The sequence below is a fragment of the Cherax quadricarinatus genome, chromosome 12, assembly GCF_038502225.1.
Source record: "Cherax quadricarinatus isolate ZL_2023a chromosome 12, ASM3850222v1, whole genome shotgun sequence".
NCBI classification, from domain to species: Eukaryota; Metazoa; Arthropoda; class Malacostraca; order Decapoda; family Parastacidae; genus Cherax; species Cherax quadricarinatus.
In genome coordinates, this window is record NC_091303.1 from 22182049 (window position 1) to 22199748 (window position 17700).

Genomic DNA, 17700 nt, shown 5'->3' on the forward strand with positions numbered 1-17700 from the left:
CCTATCCATGTACCTAACCTGGCTATCCCCAAGAACAACAATGTTTATACTTTCCTTGGCATCGTTCGTCGTGATGTTCCCAGTAGTCGACTCACATTCATCGAGTAGCACGGAGAATGGGTTCGATGTTTCCACAACAGTTTCTATGATCTTCGTTGATTCTACCTCTTCGTCCGTCCTCTTGATCCTTAACTTTGTCCCATGCTTTCCAACCACTATCAAGGTTCCTTTCTTGGCTTGAGGATTCTTAACAGGAGGATTACTACGAATCTTCTTGTTTTCCTCAGTCAGTCGCTGTATCTCAAGATTAACCACCCTCAGTTCTTCCTTTAGCTGCTGGTAAAGTTGCTCAAGAGTGGACATCTTGTTCAGATTCACAGAGAGCACAAAAGACAGGTCTTCACATAGTTAAGTACAGGTCACCACTGAGTTAAGTACAGATCACCACTCAAGTACAGGTCACCACTGAGTTAAGTACGGGTCACCACTCAAGTACAGGTCACTACTGAGTTAAGTACAGGTCACCACTGAGAGATTCATTTTTGATCACCTCCATCTGAGGCCTCATATGTGAGCAGGTTTTTGGCTTGTTGACTGATCCACTTCCCTCTCTCCCTCCCTCCCTCCCTCTCTCTCTCTCTCTCTCTCTCTCTCTCTCTCTCTCTCTCTCTCTCTCTCTCTCTCTCTCTCTCGTTGTCTTCTTCATGTGTTAGAACATGGAGTTCTCAAGCACTCCCTTACATGGACTTCAGTACCTCTGATGTAACGGCCAATAACAATCACAAATATCTCAATAAGGAAAGAAGTTAGGCCCAAAAATATCCTGTGTGATATATATTCTTCCTTCACCAAATCGCTATGTACTATATTCACAAATGTATGAATTTTTTAACACAAGTCAACTCAGTAAAGAATGAACATAAAATATCACAAAGAACCAGAAGTTACACTAATTTGTGTACCATCTAGCAGCCCAAGACTTATTGGCTGAACGAATATCACTGAAAAAGTAATCAGTATCTACCTGCAAACTAATGCCTGACAAATCAGAATGCTACAGCACCTTAACAGTCATCAGTCACTATAGAGTTGTATACCACCACTCATTCCTTACAGGTGGTAAAGGTGACTGCAAGAACGGAGTTAGTCTTGTGCTCGTTATGTGAATACATACCTACTCAGTGCATTAAATGTTCCCCCATCAGTCTGAAACGAGTCAGGTTTCCCATGTGGGTCTCATTACTCCCAGTTTATGTTCCTTTGGTCAAGTGTTCCATAATCAATGATTTCCCTTTTGCCCTGTAGGCTCGTTGCCTTATCTTCTATAGTGACTACTATGTCTCTATTGCCTTCTTTCTATTGCGGTCTTAATCTTCTGCTATTAGGCGGATGATTGTCGACTGCATTCACAACTACAGTGGGTCTTTCCAGTAATAATGATGTCGACATGTGGTTATTGTCCTCACTGTTTGTATCGCTGATGTAGTCTTGGAACTCCACGAGAAAAGCTGGTAGACGGATCTATAACTTCCTAACAAATAGAACACAAAGGCTAATAGTAAACAGTAAAGTCTGAGGCAGCCACAGTGAGAAGTTCTGTTCCGTAAGGCACAGTACTCGTCCCCATCCTGTTCTTTATCCTCATATCTGACATAGACAGAGACGTAAGCCACAACACTGTGTCTTACTTATACTTTGAGGACGACACCCGAATTTGCTTGAGAGTGTCATCCATCGAAGACACGGAAAGACTCCAAGCGGACATCAACCAAATCTTTACGTGAGCAGCGGAAAACAATATAAAGTTCAATGAAGAGAAATTTCAATTACTCCGATAAGGAAAACTAGAAGAAATTAAAAGTGTATCGGAGTATAAAATAAATTCCAGTCACACAATAGAGCGAAAAACTAATGTGAAGGACCTCAGAGTAATAATGTCAGAGGATCTCACTTTCAAAGATCACAACAATATATCTACAACATCTGCTAGGAAAATGATGGGATGGATAATGAGAACCTTCAAAACTAGGAATGCCAAGCACATGATGATTCTCCTCAAATCCCTTGTTCTCTCTAGGCTGAAATATTGCTGTACACTAACGGTCCCCTTCAAAGCAGGAGGTATTGCAGACCTGGAGAATGTACAGAGAACTTTCACGGCACGTATAAGTATGATAAAGCATCTAAATTACTGTTGAAGTAACTTGATTTGCACTCCCTAGAACACAGACGAGAAAGGTACATGATAATATACACTTGAAAAATCCTAGAGGGACTAGTCCCAAATCATTCCCTACGAGAGCAAAAAACTGGGCAGGAGATGCAGCATTGCCCCCAATGAAAAGCAGAGGCGCCACGAGCACGCTAAGACACAACACAGTAAGTGTCAGGGGCGCAAGACTGTTCAACTGCCTCCCAGGATACATAAGGGAGATTACGAATAGACCCCTGGCTGTCTTCAAGAAGGCGCTGGATAGGCACCTAAAGTCAGTACCTGACCAACCTGGCTGTGGTTTGCATGTCAGTTTACGTGTGACCAGCAGTAATAAACTCGCTGATCAAGGTTTCGGGGCGTTGATCCCCGAAGCCATCTCCAGGTATACTCCAGGTATTGGCACCATACTGATAGCATTGTATCAGATATTTTCTCTATATTAGTTTTGTCTTTGTGATAGCTGCAACGGCATTCTCTCTCTTATTTTACTACTATTGTTGTCATCAAAACCCACTTATATTGTTATTTATGCCACCAATATTCTCTCCATTTGCTCTTGTTGGTGCGAACGTACTGGTGTTGATGTTCCAGGCCCCGGAGGTGTAAAGAGGCATGAGAGGGGTGTTGTTAAAGATCCTCCACAAGTCGGTGGTGACCACCCGCAGGTTGGTGTACTGTTGTAGCAGACGAGGAGGCAGGCCATCCCTCGCCTCCACTGCTGGTGCAGTCATCACGTACCACACCTTCGCTTCTGGATTCTGCTGCGCCATGCTGGAAGGAGAGAGGTGAGACAACTGACAAATTAAAGAAAGATACACTACAGGATGCTATGGGAAGTAATCTGTCTTAGGTGAGCAAACAAGAAAGAAAAATTAAGATAGGGGGAATTCACGGGAGGTTTTTGCAGCTAGCTTAAAGTACTTATCTTCCAAACCAGAAAACAGAAATAAAAAAAACATTCAATATTCAAGAAAATAACGCAGAAAGGACAAGATAACTACTGATAAATTAGACACATGTGCAACTCTTGGGTATCTTTATGGAGGAAACGTTTCGCCACACAGTGGCTTCATCAGTCCATACCAAGGAGAATCGTGAAGAACAGAAGAATGAGGTAATCAGTCCCTTAACCTTGAGTCGATGTGGTCAGTCAGTTCTATTCTAGATTGATGTACTGACCACATCGACTCAAGGTTGAGGGACTGATTACCTCATTCTTCTCCTGTTCTTCACGATTCTCCTTTGTATGGACTGATGAAGCCACTGTGTGGCGAAACGTTTCCTCAATAAAGATACCCAAGAGTTGCACATGTGTCTAATTTATCAACGTGTCGGTTTTCTGAGCCATTCATCTATAAAATAACTACTATTGAATGAAGAATAAACAATCAAACAAAAATCACCATTAGTCGTCCTGAAATGTATCACACAGTTTGCATTCATTCCCACAGCTTCATCACTCTCCCACCCCAACTTTCTCCCGAACCAGGCCCGTGGCCTGGTGGCAAAAGCTCTCGCTTCACACAGTGAAGGTCCGGGTTCGATTCCCGGCAAAATCCTGAACAAATGACACTTGGCGTGTTTCCTTACACCTGTCGTCCATGTTCACCTATTAGTAATAATGGGTACCTGGGTGTTAGTCGACTGGTGTGGGTCACATCCCGGGACAAAAGTGACCCAATTTGCCCGAAATGCTCAGTATAACAAGCGACTTTCTATATATATAGTGTGTCATTGACGTCAGCCAGGCCTGTGTACCTTGCACAAGTACTTGTAGGAATAAAGACATTATTATAAATTACTCCCACCCTAACTCCCACTCCCTTCCAACTCACGCCAACCCCCAGCTAACTCATAACCCTCTCCAACTCACTCTCAAAACCCTACAACTCACATCAGCTCCCAAGTCACTCCAACTCCCAAGTCACTCCCACCCTAACTCATTCAATCTCCTAATTCAATCACACACCAACTCCCAAACTTCTCAAACACGCTTCCACATTTAACTCCCAGATCTCTTCCACTTCCACACCCGTCCACAATTCTCCAACTGCCTCTTTCCCCAAATAACTCCAACAACCCTTCAACTCGCTTCCAAACCCCTCCAACTCTCAACCATACTCCCACACCGTTCCAACTCACTCCCACACTCAACTCAATTGTTTCTTTCGTGAGATACGCAGGGATGGGGGCCAGAGATCACTGGGGAGAGTATGGTTAAATTTCCCGAGTACGAAGTCAACCGATACATATATAATAATTATCATTATTATTATAAAAAAGTATTTGTTTTGAAAATAAATAGTGTGGAGGCAGCCACCTCCTGCTCACCTCTCAACAGCACACCAGGCACGGTAGGTTGGTCGGGACTTACAAGAAGTCTCTACCAGCATAATGTTCCTCGCGTCCTTCCACTCACCTTCCAGGCTGACAAGAACAAACCAATAATGTTAATAATGTTTACTGCAACATGATCGTAATTTCATTAGCAAAATCCTAAAGAAATTCTTGAAAAAAAGTGAAATTGTTGCCAAAAATATCTATAAAATAGCAAATGAGAAGTTGTCCATGGAAATAATACACATAGTATACGTAGTTGTGGAGTAATGTAACTGAGAGAAACATAAAGTTATGAACAAAAACTTACAAAAGTTACCACGAATATATATATATATATATATATATATATTCAACAAGTCGGCCGTCTCCCACTGAGGCAGGGTGACTCAAAAAGAAAGAAAATCCCCAAAAAGAAAATACTTTCGTCATCATTCAACTCATTCACCTCACTCATACATAATCACCGTTTTTGCAGAGGCGCCCAGATACAACAGTTTAGAAGCATATACTATAAAAATATATGACATCCCTCCAAACTGCCAATATCCCAAACCCCTCCTTTAAAGTGCAGACATTGTACTTCCCATTTCCAGTTCTCAAGTCCGGCTATATAAAAATAACCAGTTTCCCAGAATCCCTTCACTAAATATTACCCTGCTCACACTCCAACAGCTCGTCAGGTCCCAAAAACCATTCGTCTCCATTCACTCCTATCTAACACGCTCATGCATGCTTGCTGGAAGTCCAAGCCCCTCGCCCACAAAACCTCCTTTACCCCTTCCCTCCAACCTTTTCTAGGATGACCCCTACCCTGCCTTCCTTCTCCTACAGATTTATACGCTCTCCATGTCATTCTACTTTGATCCATTCTCTCTAAATGACCAAACCAGCTCAACAACCCCTCTTCAGCCCTCTGACTATACTTTTATTAACTCCACACCTTCTCCTAATATCCACACTCCGAATTTTCTGCATAATATTTACACCACACATTACCCTTAGACAGGACATCACTGCCTCCAACCTCCTCCTCGCTACAGCATTTACAACCCAAGTTTCACACCCATACAAGAGTGTTAGTACCACTATACTTTCATACATTCCATTCTTTGCTTCCATAGATAACGTTTTTTGTCTCCACATATACCTCAATGCACCACTCACCTTTTTTCCTTCATCAATTCTATGGTTAACCTCATCCTTCATAAACCCATCCACTGACACGTCATCTCCCAAATATCTAAAAACATTTATTTCTCCTGTACTCCCTCTCTCCAATGTGATATCCAATTTTTCTTTATTTAAACCATTTGATACCCTCATTATCTTACTCTTATCTATGTTCACTTTCAACTTTCTACCTTTACACACCCTCCCAAACTTGTCCACTAACCTTTGCAACTTTTTTTTAGAATCTCCCATAAGCACAGTATCATCAGCAAAAAGTAACTGTGTCAACTCCCATTTTGTATTTGATTCTCCATAATTTAATCCCACCCCTCTCCCCAACACCCTAGCAATTACTTCTTTTACAACCCCTTCTATAAATATATTAAACAACCATGGTGACATTATACATCTCTGTCTAAGACAGAGATATATAACGAGGAAGGGTTGTTGAGGTGGTTCGGACATGTAGAGAGAATGGAGCGAAACAGAATGACTTCAAGAGTGTATCAGTCTGTAGTGGAAGGAAGGCGGGGTAGGGGTCGGCCTAGGAAAGGTTGGAGGGAGGGGGTAAAGGAGGTTTTGTGTGCGAGGGGCTTGGACTTCCAGCAGGCATGCGTGAGCGTGTTTGATAGGAGTGAATGGAGACAAATGGTTTTTAATACTTGACGTGCTGTTGGAGTGTGAGTAAAGTAACATTTATGAAGGGGTTCAGGGAAACCGGCAGGCCGGACTTGAGTCCTGGAGATGGGAAGTACAGTGCCTGCACTCTGAAGGAGGGGTGTTAATGTATATAGGAATATTTTATTACATAATATGGTGCAGAAGATTTAAGAGATACATTGTTGATATAAAGGTGGCATATAAGGTACATGTTGTTACGTGTGTATCACCGATTATAAGACGAAAATCTCATCCAGCTCCTCAGAGCTGGGGCGTGTGCCCAAAATACAGCAGGCATTACCCCTTTGAACAGCCGCACTGAGCCGCTGGAACAGAAAACTAGCTGCCCTGGGATCCCTAGTTACCCTGATGAGTCTTTTTCCCAGCTCCTTAAGGAATTTAGATGCACTCTTTCCCCATGAGCCAAGGGTCTCTGAGCCTATGGGAACAAACATATAATGATGGGCAAGTTCTCCATATTTTCTAGGCTTTTGGGACTTCCTGAAGCTGGCAGCTGCCCCTCCTTCCTCCCTGGTGTATTGGAGATAGGTATCAGCCAAGGTAGATGCACATGTATAGTCCCACACCACCTGCTTCCCATCTGTCCAGGCTTGAAGGGTGATACCATCTGGACGCTTCTGGCTGCCATCAGATCTGCATAGTTGGGGTGGCTCCCTTACTGCTGGGCATCCAGCTGTTGTGAGGCTCCTCTTGATAATGTTATTAACCTCCTCATGTCTTGCAATCTTTCCCTCGGATTTACGGCACACAAGACCACGGTACACGAATCGGTCTGCTGCTTCACTGCCACAAATACACCTGTGTTTGGCCAGCGAGAATAGGGGCAGCAAGTCGAAGGGCAACACCGATGGGGATGGTCTGTGGGTCGAGGCGTGTTCCAAGACTGGAGGTGGTAACAGCCAACAGAAAGTCCCCAGCATGAGGGGCTCTCGCTGCCAGGAGGCAGGCTCTATCCTTCCCTGATACACTCTGAAGCATTGTTGAGGCTATATTTTCCACTATTGGACCATCCCAGTGCGTTTGTTTGTAGTTGTTGGGGGGAGCAGGTCTGGTTTCAGAGCCCGTTAGATTATCCCAGATCATTGCTCCGTCAATGAATTTTTGGTTCTGGACTCCAATCTTGTCCCTAAGATGTTCAGGGAGAATCGCTGCTACAAGCTCTCTGGGTGCAATACACGAGGACAGAAAAGCAGGTAATGCAATGCCTCCTAGTCTGACTGGAAGTGTAGCTTGGTTCCACTGTTCGTCTTCTAGAGTAAGGTTAAGTACTTTCGTAAAAATCTGCCTCAGAATACTGTCATATTCGTGCAGTATAGGGTTATCATATGAAGGTGCACATCTTAGGAAATATGTCAACCTGGGCAGACTCAAGCACTTTGTGAGAAGGTACAAGGCATCGTGGGTGTTCCATTCTCCTTAACTCTTTCAATTTCTTCCTGAGAATTGTGTCAATGGCATTGCTTCCCAGAGGTGCTCCTAGCAAGACACTGTTTGTGGGGGCAATGACTGCTACTCCTGGTAGATATATATATATATATATATATATATATATATATATATATATATATATATATATATATATATATATATATATAATATATATATATAAAGAACACCTACCAGGATTATTATCAACAGGCTGGTGTGTGAATATCTGCTGCTCGTGTTGGAAAGGGCCGGAAGACTCTGCGTTTCGTCTCTTCCTTCAGAATCGATACGATACGATAGATTCTAGGTAAGACCCCAAGAAGGGGTGAGCGGGGAAGACTGGACAGACGAAGAGTAGGTCTTGAGAGGAGTGTCCTTAGTCTTAGAGAAAGAGCCAGTGCTTGACCCAGCAGCAGAGCTCAACGGGAAGGAATTTGCAGGAGCGAGCTTGAGAGTCAGGATACACAGGCAAGCTTGATAGGTAACACGGGAGCACGGCTATGTCCATCTCATCAGCGCGAGGTGTTGACTGGCTTGTGATTGGTGGAGACTGGCGAGAGGCGAGAGGCAGGCAGGAGACGGCAGCTAGTGATCACGTGACTTATTTGCGATCATGCCATGGAGTGATTGATCCGTTTATAATTCTTCTATATGCTGATTTTGAGAGCATGACAGGTTTTAGAATGCGCATGTTGTCAATGCGTAGGTCTTCTAGTATGGCGTTGGTGGTCTGTGGGTCGGTTCCTGGTGCTACAGTGTACTTGATGCTGCCATTTCCTATGCTGTATATAGCTTAGCCTGCATGCACGGTGTTGAATTCCGGACTGCATGTGTACAGGGTGATAGGTGCTATATTTTGGGTGTTTCGGTCTTCTCTCGTTGTTTCTAGTGGGTGTGTAGTTTCTTGTGGACGACTCACAGGTGGATGTAATTTAGCTTTCTTTGCAATTGGTGACTGAGATGGAGATTCGAGGTGAAGGTCGACAGAGGTTGCGGCGGTCTCGGGTAGATCAGGTATGGCTGCTGATTGGTCGGTGGCTGCGGTGGAGCTTGTTGTTGTTGTTGATGTATCTTGCGTTGTATCTTGTGTTGTGGTTATTGGAGTGGTAATGTTTACTGGTGCTTGGGTGAGCTTGATTATGTCAGCAGAAGGTGGAGAGTCTGGGAAGGTGAATGCCGGCATGTTATTTAGTTTGAAGAGTTCGTTGATGGTAGTGTTGAAGGAGCCTGGTGCTGTTATGTTGTGCATGTGAGCATACAGTAAGCAGTACTGTATTTTTGTTGAGTCACATGCTGGAGTGGAGATACTGGTGGTGGAGAGCTGGGATGATTTCAGGAGTTTGGTGGTGTCGGCCTGCAGTTTTGTGATAGCTGCATACGTGGGTGATCTTAATGGAGACTTCTTCTGATCTGCTTCTATGTTCTTTTTGATGATATCACGACGGGTAGGACATTTTGCTGCGAGAGTGTGGTGGTTATTCTTGCAGTTTAGACACTTGAGAGTAGCAGTGGAAGAGCATGTCCTAGAGTCGTGACCCTCATTACCACAGGTGGAACAGAATTTCTTGTCTTTTGTAGGGCAGTCTTTTGTTGAGTGGAGGTAAGAGAAACAGGTCCAGCATTGAGAGACGTGGTGGTAACGTTCAGCTTCAATGTTACAGGCGTTGATAAAATAATAGTAGATGGCTAGTCCCTCAGCCATGGCTTGGGAAGCCATTGTGACGTCAGTAAAGGTGATCTTGAGCATTGAAGAGGCCGTGGGAATCTTGTTAATGTTTTCCACGGTGGCCCAAGGGTTCTGGTCTTCGACAGATTGTTTGAGGTCTTCGATGGTCTGAGAAGTGATCAGCTTGTCCAGGCGCTTCAGAAAGACATGATTCTGTAACCACGTTCTTATAGTGTTGTCAGGGCATTACCAGTCAGTAGTTTCTCGGCCTCTACATCGTCCTCACAGACGATGATGAAGGATTCTTGGAGGGAAAGGATCGCGTTGACCTTGATGTTCAAGCCCCTGACAGTTACAGCAAGGGCAAGCTTGGTGGAGTCGTTGATCAAACCACTTGTAGGTTTAATCTTGACTCTGTTGGAGTAACTCATCTTGAGATCTTGATGTGGGTAATCGGCGAGGTAGAGGTTCCCCTCCCCAACGGGGATCGCAGGGACACTACTTGAGGAGCGACTGTGACTTGCCAGTAGCAAGGCCAGCAGTGCAATGTGTCAGAATCAAGAAAGGTGTTGTGTATGTGAATTCAGTGAGGGAACATAACGGTCACCATGGGTAGGTGAGGTCAGTGAGGGAAGGCCTAATGGAGGAGGAGGAGGAGGCGGCGGAGGTTGAGGGGTAAAACTGTGTCTTCCCCTTCCCCAAACAGGCGCGCATACACCATGTGCTCGTGTTACAACAATGAAGTGTTTGTTCACCGTGTGTATAGTGTATATAGTGTATAGTGCGTAGTATGAGCATGGTATGCGCATAGCACGTGTAGTGTATAGCGGCGTGTCGTTTATAGTGGGGGCTGTGCACAGAGCATAGTGGTGTATAGTAACAGGTGCACAGAGCATAGTAGCATATAGTAACAGGTGCACAGAGCATTGTGGTGTATAGTGACTTGTCCTGGGAGGGAGGGAGTGCCCTACTCCGCCTCATCACACATCTTCCACTCCTCCCTTTCCTCCACCGCCCACCACAAGGAGGGGAGACCCCTCTCCTCCCCCTACCACCACCATGAACTACATGCGGTATGTGCCATGCGCCATTTTCCCTTCAGCCTGGGCTTACCACACAGTTTGAGGTATGGCAGATGATGAAGCCAGCCAGCCACAAAGCCAGGGAAACAGTGCACCCAACAATGAAAGAAGAGGCACATGTCAGGTGTGCGGAGAGTTTCGAGCACGCAACAGGGATGGTCGCATTCGTGCACACAATGGGTGTGCGGGATCACATATGCCCCCAGCAGAGAGCAGCCCACAGCCTCCACAGGCAGATGACAATTCCAATGGCAACCTCCTCACTTGTGATAACCTTCTGTTGGCATTCATATCCACTGCTAACAGTACCCTATCCCACATCCCTAAAGCGGCTCGCCCATATGCAGCAGGGAAATTCACAGACCTTCTTAAGCAGGTGAATGGAAGTTCCACCAACTTAGAAGCCAGAGGCACCATCCAAGCATGGTGCAACCTGCTACTGTTCTGCAATGTCTGTCTTGCAGTTTCTGAGAGACGAGGAAAACTGCTAACCACGTCAGTTATCAAGGCAGTGCGCAACTACCCAAGAATGGATAATTGTGTCCCTCTGCCCCATCATCGCAGGAATCACAAAGGTAGACCCAAGAAAAGTCCCATTGAAAACGAGAAAATTTGCAAACAGGTTAGCAAAAAAACTGAAGAAGGTAACACAGTGGGAGCAATCGGAATAATTACAAGTGACGACACTGTAGCCCCCAAAGATGAGACCACAGCCCAAGCACTAAGAGACAAGCATCCAACCAGGGACACCATAGCCATCAACAACAACCCTGAGGAAGACCCCATCACTGAACAATTAATTTTGCCTGAATCGGAAGTCTATAAGGCGATTTGTCATTTCCTGCAGGATCTGCAGGAGGTTACACTGGAATTCGACCTCAGTACCTCAAGGAGATGGTAAATCCAGTACTCGGTGCATCTGCATCACTTCTTCTCACCGAGTTAACAACTTTCGTCAACAACTGCCTGGCTGGGCGAATCCTAGAAGAAATTAAACCTTTCTTTTTTGGAGCTTCACTGTGTGCGTTGAAGAAGGATGGGGGAATCAGACCCATTGCGGTTGGAAACACTCTTCGCCGTCTCGTTGCCAAAGCAGCAGTAAGAAACATTTGCCTAGAAGCTGCCAGTTTACTCCAGCCACACCAACTGGGCTTTGGGGTCCCTCAAGGCAGTGAAGTTGCAGCTCATGCGGCAAGGGCCTACATCAGGGACCTACCAGAAGACAAGGCCATAATCAAACTTGATTTTAGAAATGCCTTTAATATGGTAAAGAGAGATGCTGTCTTGACAGCTGTTCGGGATCGCTTCCCCAGTCTTTTTCCCTTCACTTCAGCCGGCTACAGGAAACCCTCAATTCTTTTGTTTGGAGAACGTGAAATTCTCTCATCAGAAGGTGTTCAGCAGGGTGACCCACTAGCTCCACTTCTCTTCTGCTTGGCAGTAAGAGAACTAACTTCCAGCCTATGCAGCGAGCTCAACATCTGGTACCTGGATGATGGCACTCTGGCAGGTACTGAAGAGTCCCTGGTAGGGGACCTACAACTGGTGAAAACACAGGGAGAAGACTTGGGACTCATCCTCAATCCCTCCAAGTGTGAAATCATCACAGCGAACCAGGAAATAATCAATGCTGTTCAAAGAATCCTCCCAGAAGTCTCTACTACCACTCTGTCCAACAATACCCTCTTGGGAGCACCGCTGGGTCACCAGGCAATCGACACAGTCCTCAAGGACAAATTGAATGACCTGATGAGAATGGAGGAGAGAATAAGCAATCTTGATGCCCATGATGCTCTGTATCTCCTCACAAGGTGCCTTACTATTCCAAGACTCACTTACTTCCTGAGGTGTGCACCCTCTTTTGACAACCCAACACTCGACGAATATGACGCACACCTGAGGTCAACCCTTAAGAAGACACTGAACCTGTCACTAGAGGATCAGCAATGGGATCAGGCAACCCTCCCAGTCCAACTGGGAGGTATAGGTGTGCGCAAAGAAACGCATGTTGCTTTACCTGCTTTTCTGTCTTCGTGTTTGGCTTCCAGTGTATTAGTCAAGAAGATTGTTCCCGAACGCTTGAGAGACGTGGTAGGAGCTCAAGACCCCAGGTTTACTGAAGTAGAGATTCGGAGGGACACCCTTACAGATTCCTCCAGTAGACCAGCTCCTCCCAAAGAACACAAACAGTCCCACTGAGACAAACCGATCATGGAAAAAATCGCCAACACAATGCTCTCCAATGCCTCAGGACAAAGCTCGTCTCCTGGCAGTGAAGGCACCACACTCAGGAGATTTCCTGTTAGCTGTTCCCAATTCCTCCTTGGGCACTTGACTAGACCCACAGGCCATTCGGATTGGTGTTGCTCTTCACCTAGCCGCCCCCATCCTCACCGAACATAGGTGTATTTGCGGCAGGGTGACAGCTGATCAATTCGGACTTCATGGTCTCATGTGTCACACAGCAGAAGGGAAGTATGCCAGGCATGAGGAGGTCAATGACATCATAAAGAGAAGCCTCGCCACAGCCCGTTGCCCAGCTCAACGGGAACCCCAAGTGCAGAGGTCTGATGGAAGTCAAAAGCATCCTTATGGAGCCACTATGCTACCTTGGAAGGATGGAAAGTAGATTGCCTGGGACTACACATATGCTGCCACATTGGCAGACACCTACTTGCCATACTCCATAGAGGAAGGGGGTGGAGCTGCCAGCCACAGGGAGACCCAGAAGATCTGCAAATATGAAGACCTTCCCCTTGCTATAACTTCATCCCAATAGGGTCGGAGACCCTTGGAGCATGGGGCAAGTGTGCTCTAAAGTTCCTAATAGAGCTGGGTGAAAAGCTCATCATAGAAACCAAGGACCACAGGGCGACCAGCTTCCTCTTTCAGAGACTCAGTGTTGCGATCCAGAGAGGAAATGCCTGCAGCATTCTGGGCATGTGGCCCACTGCCGGGGAGCTGGACGAAGTATTCGAGATGTAGCTCTGAGTCACCTATGTTGTTTTACTTTCTATCGTATTTTTGTGAATGTTTTGTCAATGTATTTTGTCTTTAAATAAAATATATATAAAATATAGGGGGTGGTAGGAGAAAATTCTTAAACAGCTTCAGGGAGAACCTTGAGTTTTCCCTGAAGCAAGTTTATTCTTTTCTCTGAGGATGAGGGTCCCTATAACAGTTCTAGAGGTGGTACCTCCCTATTTAAATATATATATATATATATATATATATATATATATATATATATATATATATATATATATATATATATATATATATATATATATATATATATATATATATATATATATATATATATATATATATATATATATATATATATATATATATATACCATCGCTACCAAGGACGTCAGCACGGTGTAAGCTCTGAAGGACAAACATCCACCTAGGGCTCCCAGTACCAATATTGATCTCCCTGGCATTGCAGCAGGCGAAGAACATCTAATCTTACAGGATGCTGATGTGTATAAAGCTGCTGTGTCATTTCCACAGGGCTCAGCAGGAGGTTTCACCGGTTTAAGGCCTCAATACTTAAAACAAATACTCAATCCAGCACTTGGTGAGGTTTCAGAGAGGCTGCTGTCTGAACTCACCAAATTTTCCAACCTGTGCCTGGCTGGCAGTGTCCCAGAGGCCATCAGACCCCTTTTCTTTGGTGCCTCATTGTGTGCCCTCTGGAAAAAGAATGGCGGAATCAGGCCCATTGCAGTGGGTAACACCCTTCGGCGCCTAGTCGCCAAGGCTGCGGTAAGAAGGGTGAGTCAAGAGGCTGCTGCAATGCTGAAACCAACTCAGCTCGGTTTCGGCATTCAACAGGACTGTGAAGCAGCTGCCCATGCAGCACGAGTATATATCAAAAACATGTCCGATGAAAAAGCCTTGGTCAAATTTGACTTTGCCAATACTTTTAACTCAGTCAGAAGGGATGCTCCTCTCCAAGCAGTTTATATAAACTTCCCTTCCTTTTATCCCTTCATAGAATCGTGTTATAGTGTGATTTCCAAATTATTGTTTGGGGACCATGAAATTGACTCATGTGAGGGCGTGCAACAGGGGGACCCTCTCGCCCCCTTTCTATTCTGTTTGGTCAGCAAGGAAGCCACAGAAGCACTCTCCAGCAAGCTCAATATCTGGTTCCTGGATGATGGTACCCTAGCTGGCACAACAGAATCTCTCCTAGAGGACATCAGTAAAATTGAAGACATGGGAGAAAGCCTGGGCCTTCCTTTAAACCCCACCAAATGTGAAATAGTTTCTACCAATCAACAGATGATCCAGAATATTAGTGCTGTTTTACCAGGAGCATGAGCCATTGATCCAGCCAATAGCACTCTCCTTGGTGCTCCTCTTGGGTCCAATGCCATCGATCTGATCCTAGAAAAACAAGTCTCAGACCTCCGGACGATGGAAAGCAGGATGAAAGACATTGACACACATGATGCCTTCTACCTATTCACCAGGTGCCTGTCAATCCCAAAACTTACCTACTTTCTGAGATGCTCCCTAGCCTTCAGCAGTCCAATACTCAAGGAATATGACTCTCTCCTAAAGACCATGCTAGAGAGTGTATTGAATCTTTCCCTTGAAGATGGACAGTGGTTGCAAGCCTCACTTCCTGTCAGGCTTGGGGGGCTAGGAGTATGCATATCCTCCCAGATCACTCTACCAGCTTTCCTATCCTTTTCTATACATGGTCTTAACTGTTCCAAAACCAAGGGCTGGCATGCAAGACACAATGAGGTCAATGACAGCTGAATGCCCAGCCGAGAGGGAGCCCCGATCACTAGCAGCCAATAATACTCACAACCCAGCAAACCGCCCCGACGGGATCACCATCTATCCTTGGAAGAATGGTAAGCTCTTAGCATGGGACTATACCTGTGTGTCCACACTGGCTGACACCTACATCCATCACAGTGTTGGGTGACAGGGAGGAGCTGCTGACCACAGGGAGGAGCACAAGATCAGCAAGTACAGGGTCATAAACCAACAGTATCAATTTGTCCCAGTGGGATCAGACACCTTGGGAACATGGGGAAAAAATGCCACATGTTTCCTCAAAGAATTGGGTTCCAGACTCATCGACACCACCAGGGGCCCAAGGGCAGCCACTTTCATGTTCCAGCGCCTCAGCATAGCCATCCAGAGGGGAAATGCTTGCTGCATACTTGGCTCGTGTCCGGCTTCGGAGGAGCTGGAGGAAATTCATGATCTTTAATACATTGTACTATTGTATTCATGTTTGTGTTTTTCTGCACATGTATTCTGTTTATCAATAAATGTTCACATAGAATATAAAATATATAGGGGGTGGTAGGAGAAGAAAATATTCAAACAGCTCCGGGGAGAACCTTGAGTTTACCCTGAGGTACGTTTATTGTCTTCTCTGAGGATGAGGGTCCCCATTCCAGCTATAGAGGTGGTACCTCCCTATTTATATATATATATATATATATATATATATATATATATATATATATATATATATATATATATATATATATATATATATATATAATATATATATATATATATATATATATATATATATATATATATATATATATATATATATATATATATATATATATATATATATATATATATATATATATATATGGTGTTGACCAATAACAACATTTCGCTAGCCAAGGATTCGAACCCATGTTGTACTGGCGTGCCATTGCGATTGCGAGCAAGAACCACATGATGCCTTAACCCACAGGACTACCTAATCCTACAAGGGTTAAGGCGTCATGTGGTTCTCACTCATAATGGTGAGCCAGTACAACATGGGTTGGAATCCTTGGCTAGCGAGAGGCAATGATGAAGATGAGCAGGACCCAGACACAGGAGGAAGGGCAAACACACCCCGCAGAAACTCCCGCAAAAGGACTCCAACCTCGACAATCCCAACACAACTGAGCAATCTAACCCAGAGCCCACACACTGTTCCCTCTGCCACCAAACCCCACATCACAAACCTCACCCCAACAGCTGCCCCCTATGGGCATTCTGACCCCATCCCCTCATCACAAACCCCACCCACACCACAGCCCCTCATAGGCCCCTACCAAGGCTCTCACTCCCCCAACCCGATATTCTCCAAGGACCACAGTGATAGAAAAGAACCTGAAGGTTTGGTACACAAACGCAGATGGAATAACGAATAAATATGAGGAGTGGCACGAAAGAATAAGCGAGAAATCCTCAAACATCATAGTAGTCACAGAAACGAAACTCACTGAGACAATAACAGATGCAGTCTTCCCACCGGGATATCAGATCCTGAGGAATGATAGGAGTAGAGGGGGAGCAGGGGCTGCACTGCTCATATAAAACCGATGGGGATTTGAGGAAATGGAAGGAATGGACATGATTGGACAAAGGGACTACATAGTAGGTACAATTCAGTCTGGAGAACATAAAGTAGTCAGTGGAGTGATGTATAACCCACCACAGAACTGTAGGAGGCCAAGAGAGGAGTACGAAGAAAACAACAGAGTGATGGTGGACACACTGGCTGAGGTGGCAAGAAGAGCTCACTCGAGCAGAGCAAAGTTACTGGTAATGGGCGATTTCAACCACAGGGAGATCGAGTGGGAAAACCTGGAGCCACATGGGGGTCCCAAAACATGGAGAGCCAAGATGATGGATGTGGTACTTGAAAACCTCATGCATCAACATGTCAGGGGTACTACCAGAGAGAGAGGGGAGGATGAGCCAGCAAGACTGGATCTTGTGTTCACCCTGAGCGTTTCAGACATTGAGGACATAACTTAAAAGAGGCCCCTTGGAGCTAGCGATCACGTGGTTCTGAGTTTTGATTATATAGTAGGGTTACAAGTGGAGAAGGTAACAGGAAATGAATGGGAAAAGCCAAATTATAAAAGGGGGGACTACACAGGTAAGAGGAACGTCCTGCAGGAGGTTCAGTGGGACAGAGAACTGGCAGGAAAATCAGTAAACGAGATGATGGAATATGTAACAACAAAGTGCAAGGAGGCAGAGGAAAGGTTTGTTCCCAAGGGAAATAGAAATAATAGGAAGACCAAAACGAGTCCTTGGTTTACCCGAAAGTGCAGGGAGGCA

The 17700-nt window shown here is 45.1% G+C and overlaps 1 protein-coding gene across 1 annotated transcript in view; it reads right to left on the reverse strand.

The window, feature by feature from the left end:
• LOC128686573 (lactosylceramide 4-alpha-galactosyltransferase-like) overlaps positions 1–4635 on the reverse strand; it is a 49117-nt gene extending 44482 nt beyond the window's left edge. Inside the window, exons 1-2 of the mRNA XM_070084363.1 lie at positions 4547–4635; positions 2790–2986 (exon numbers count right to left, since the gene is read on the reverse strand). Of these exons, the coding sequence (XP_069940464.1) occupies positions 2790–2986; positions 4547–4608 (259 nt within the window). The 5' untranslated portion in view covers positions 4609–4635. The remainder of the gene's footprint in view (positions 1–2789; positions 2987–4546) is intronic.
• Between the last annotated feature and the right edge of the window lie 13065 nt (positions 4636–17700).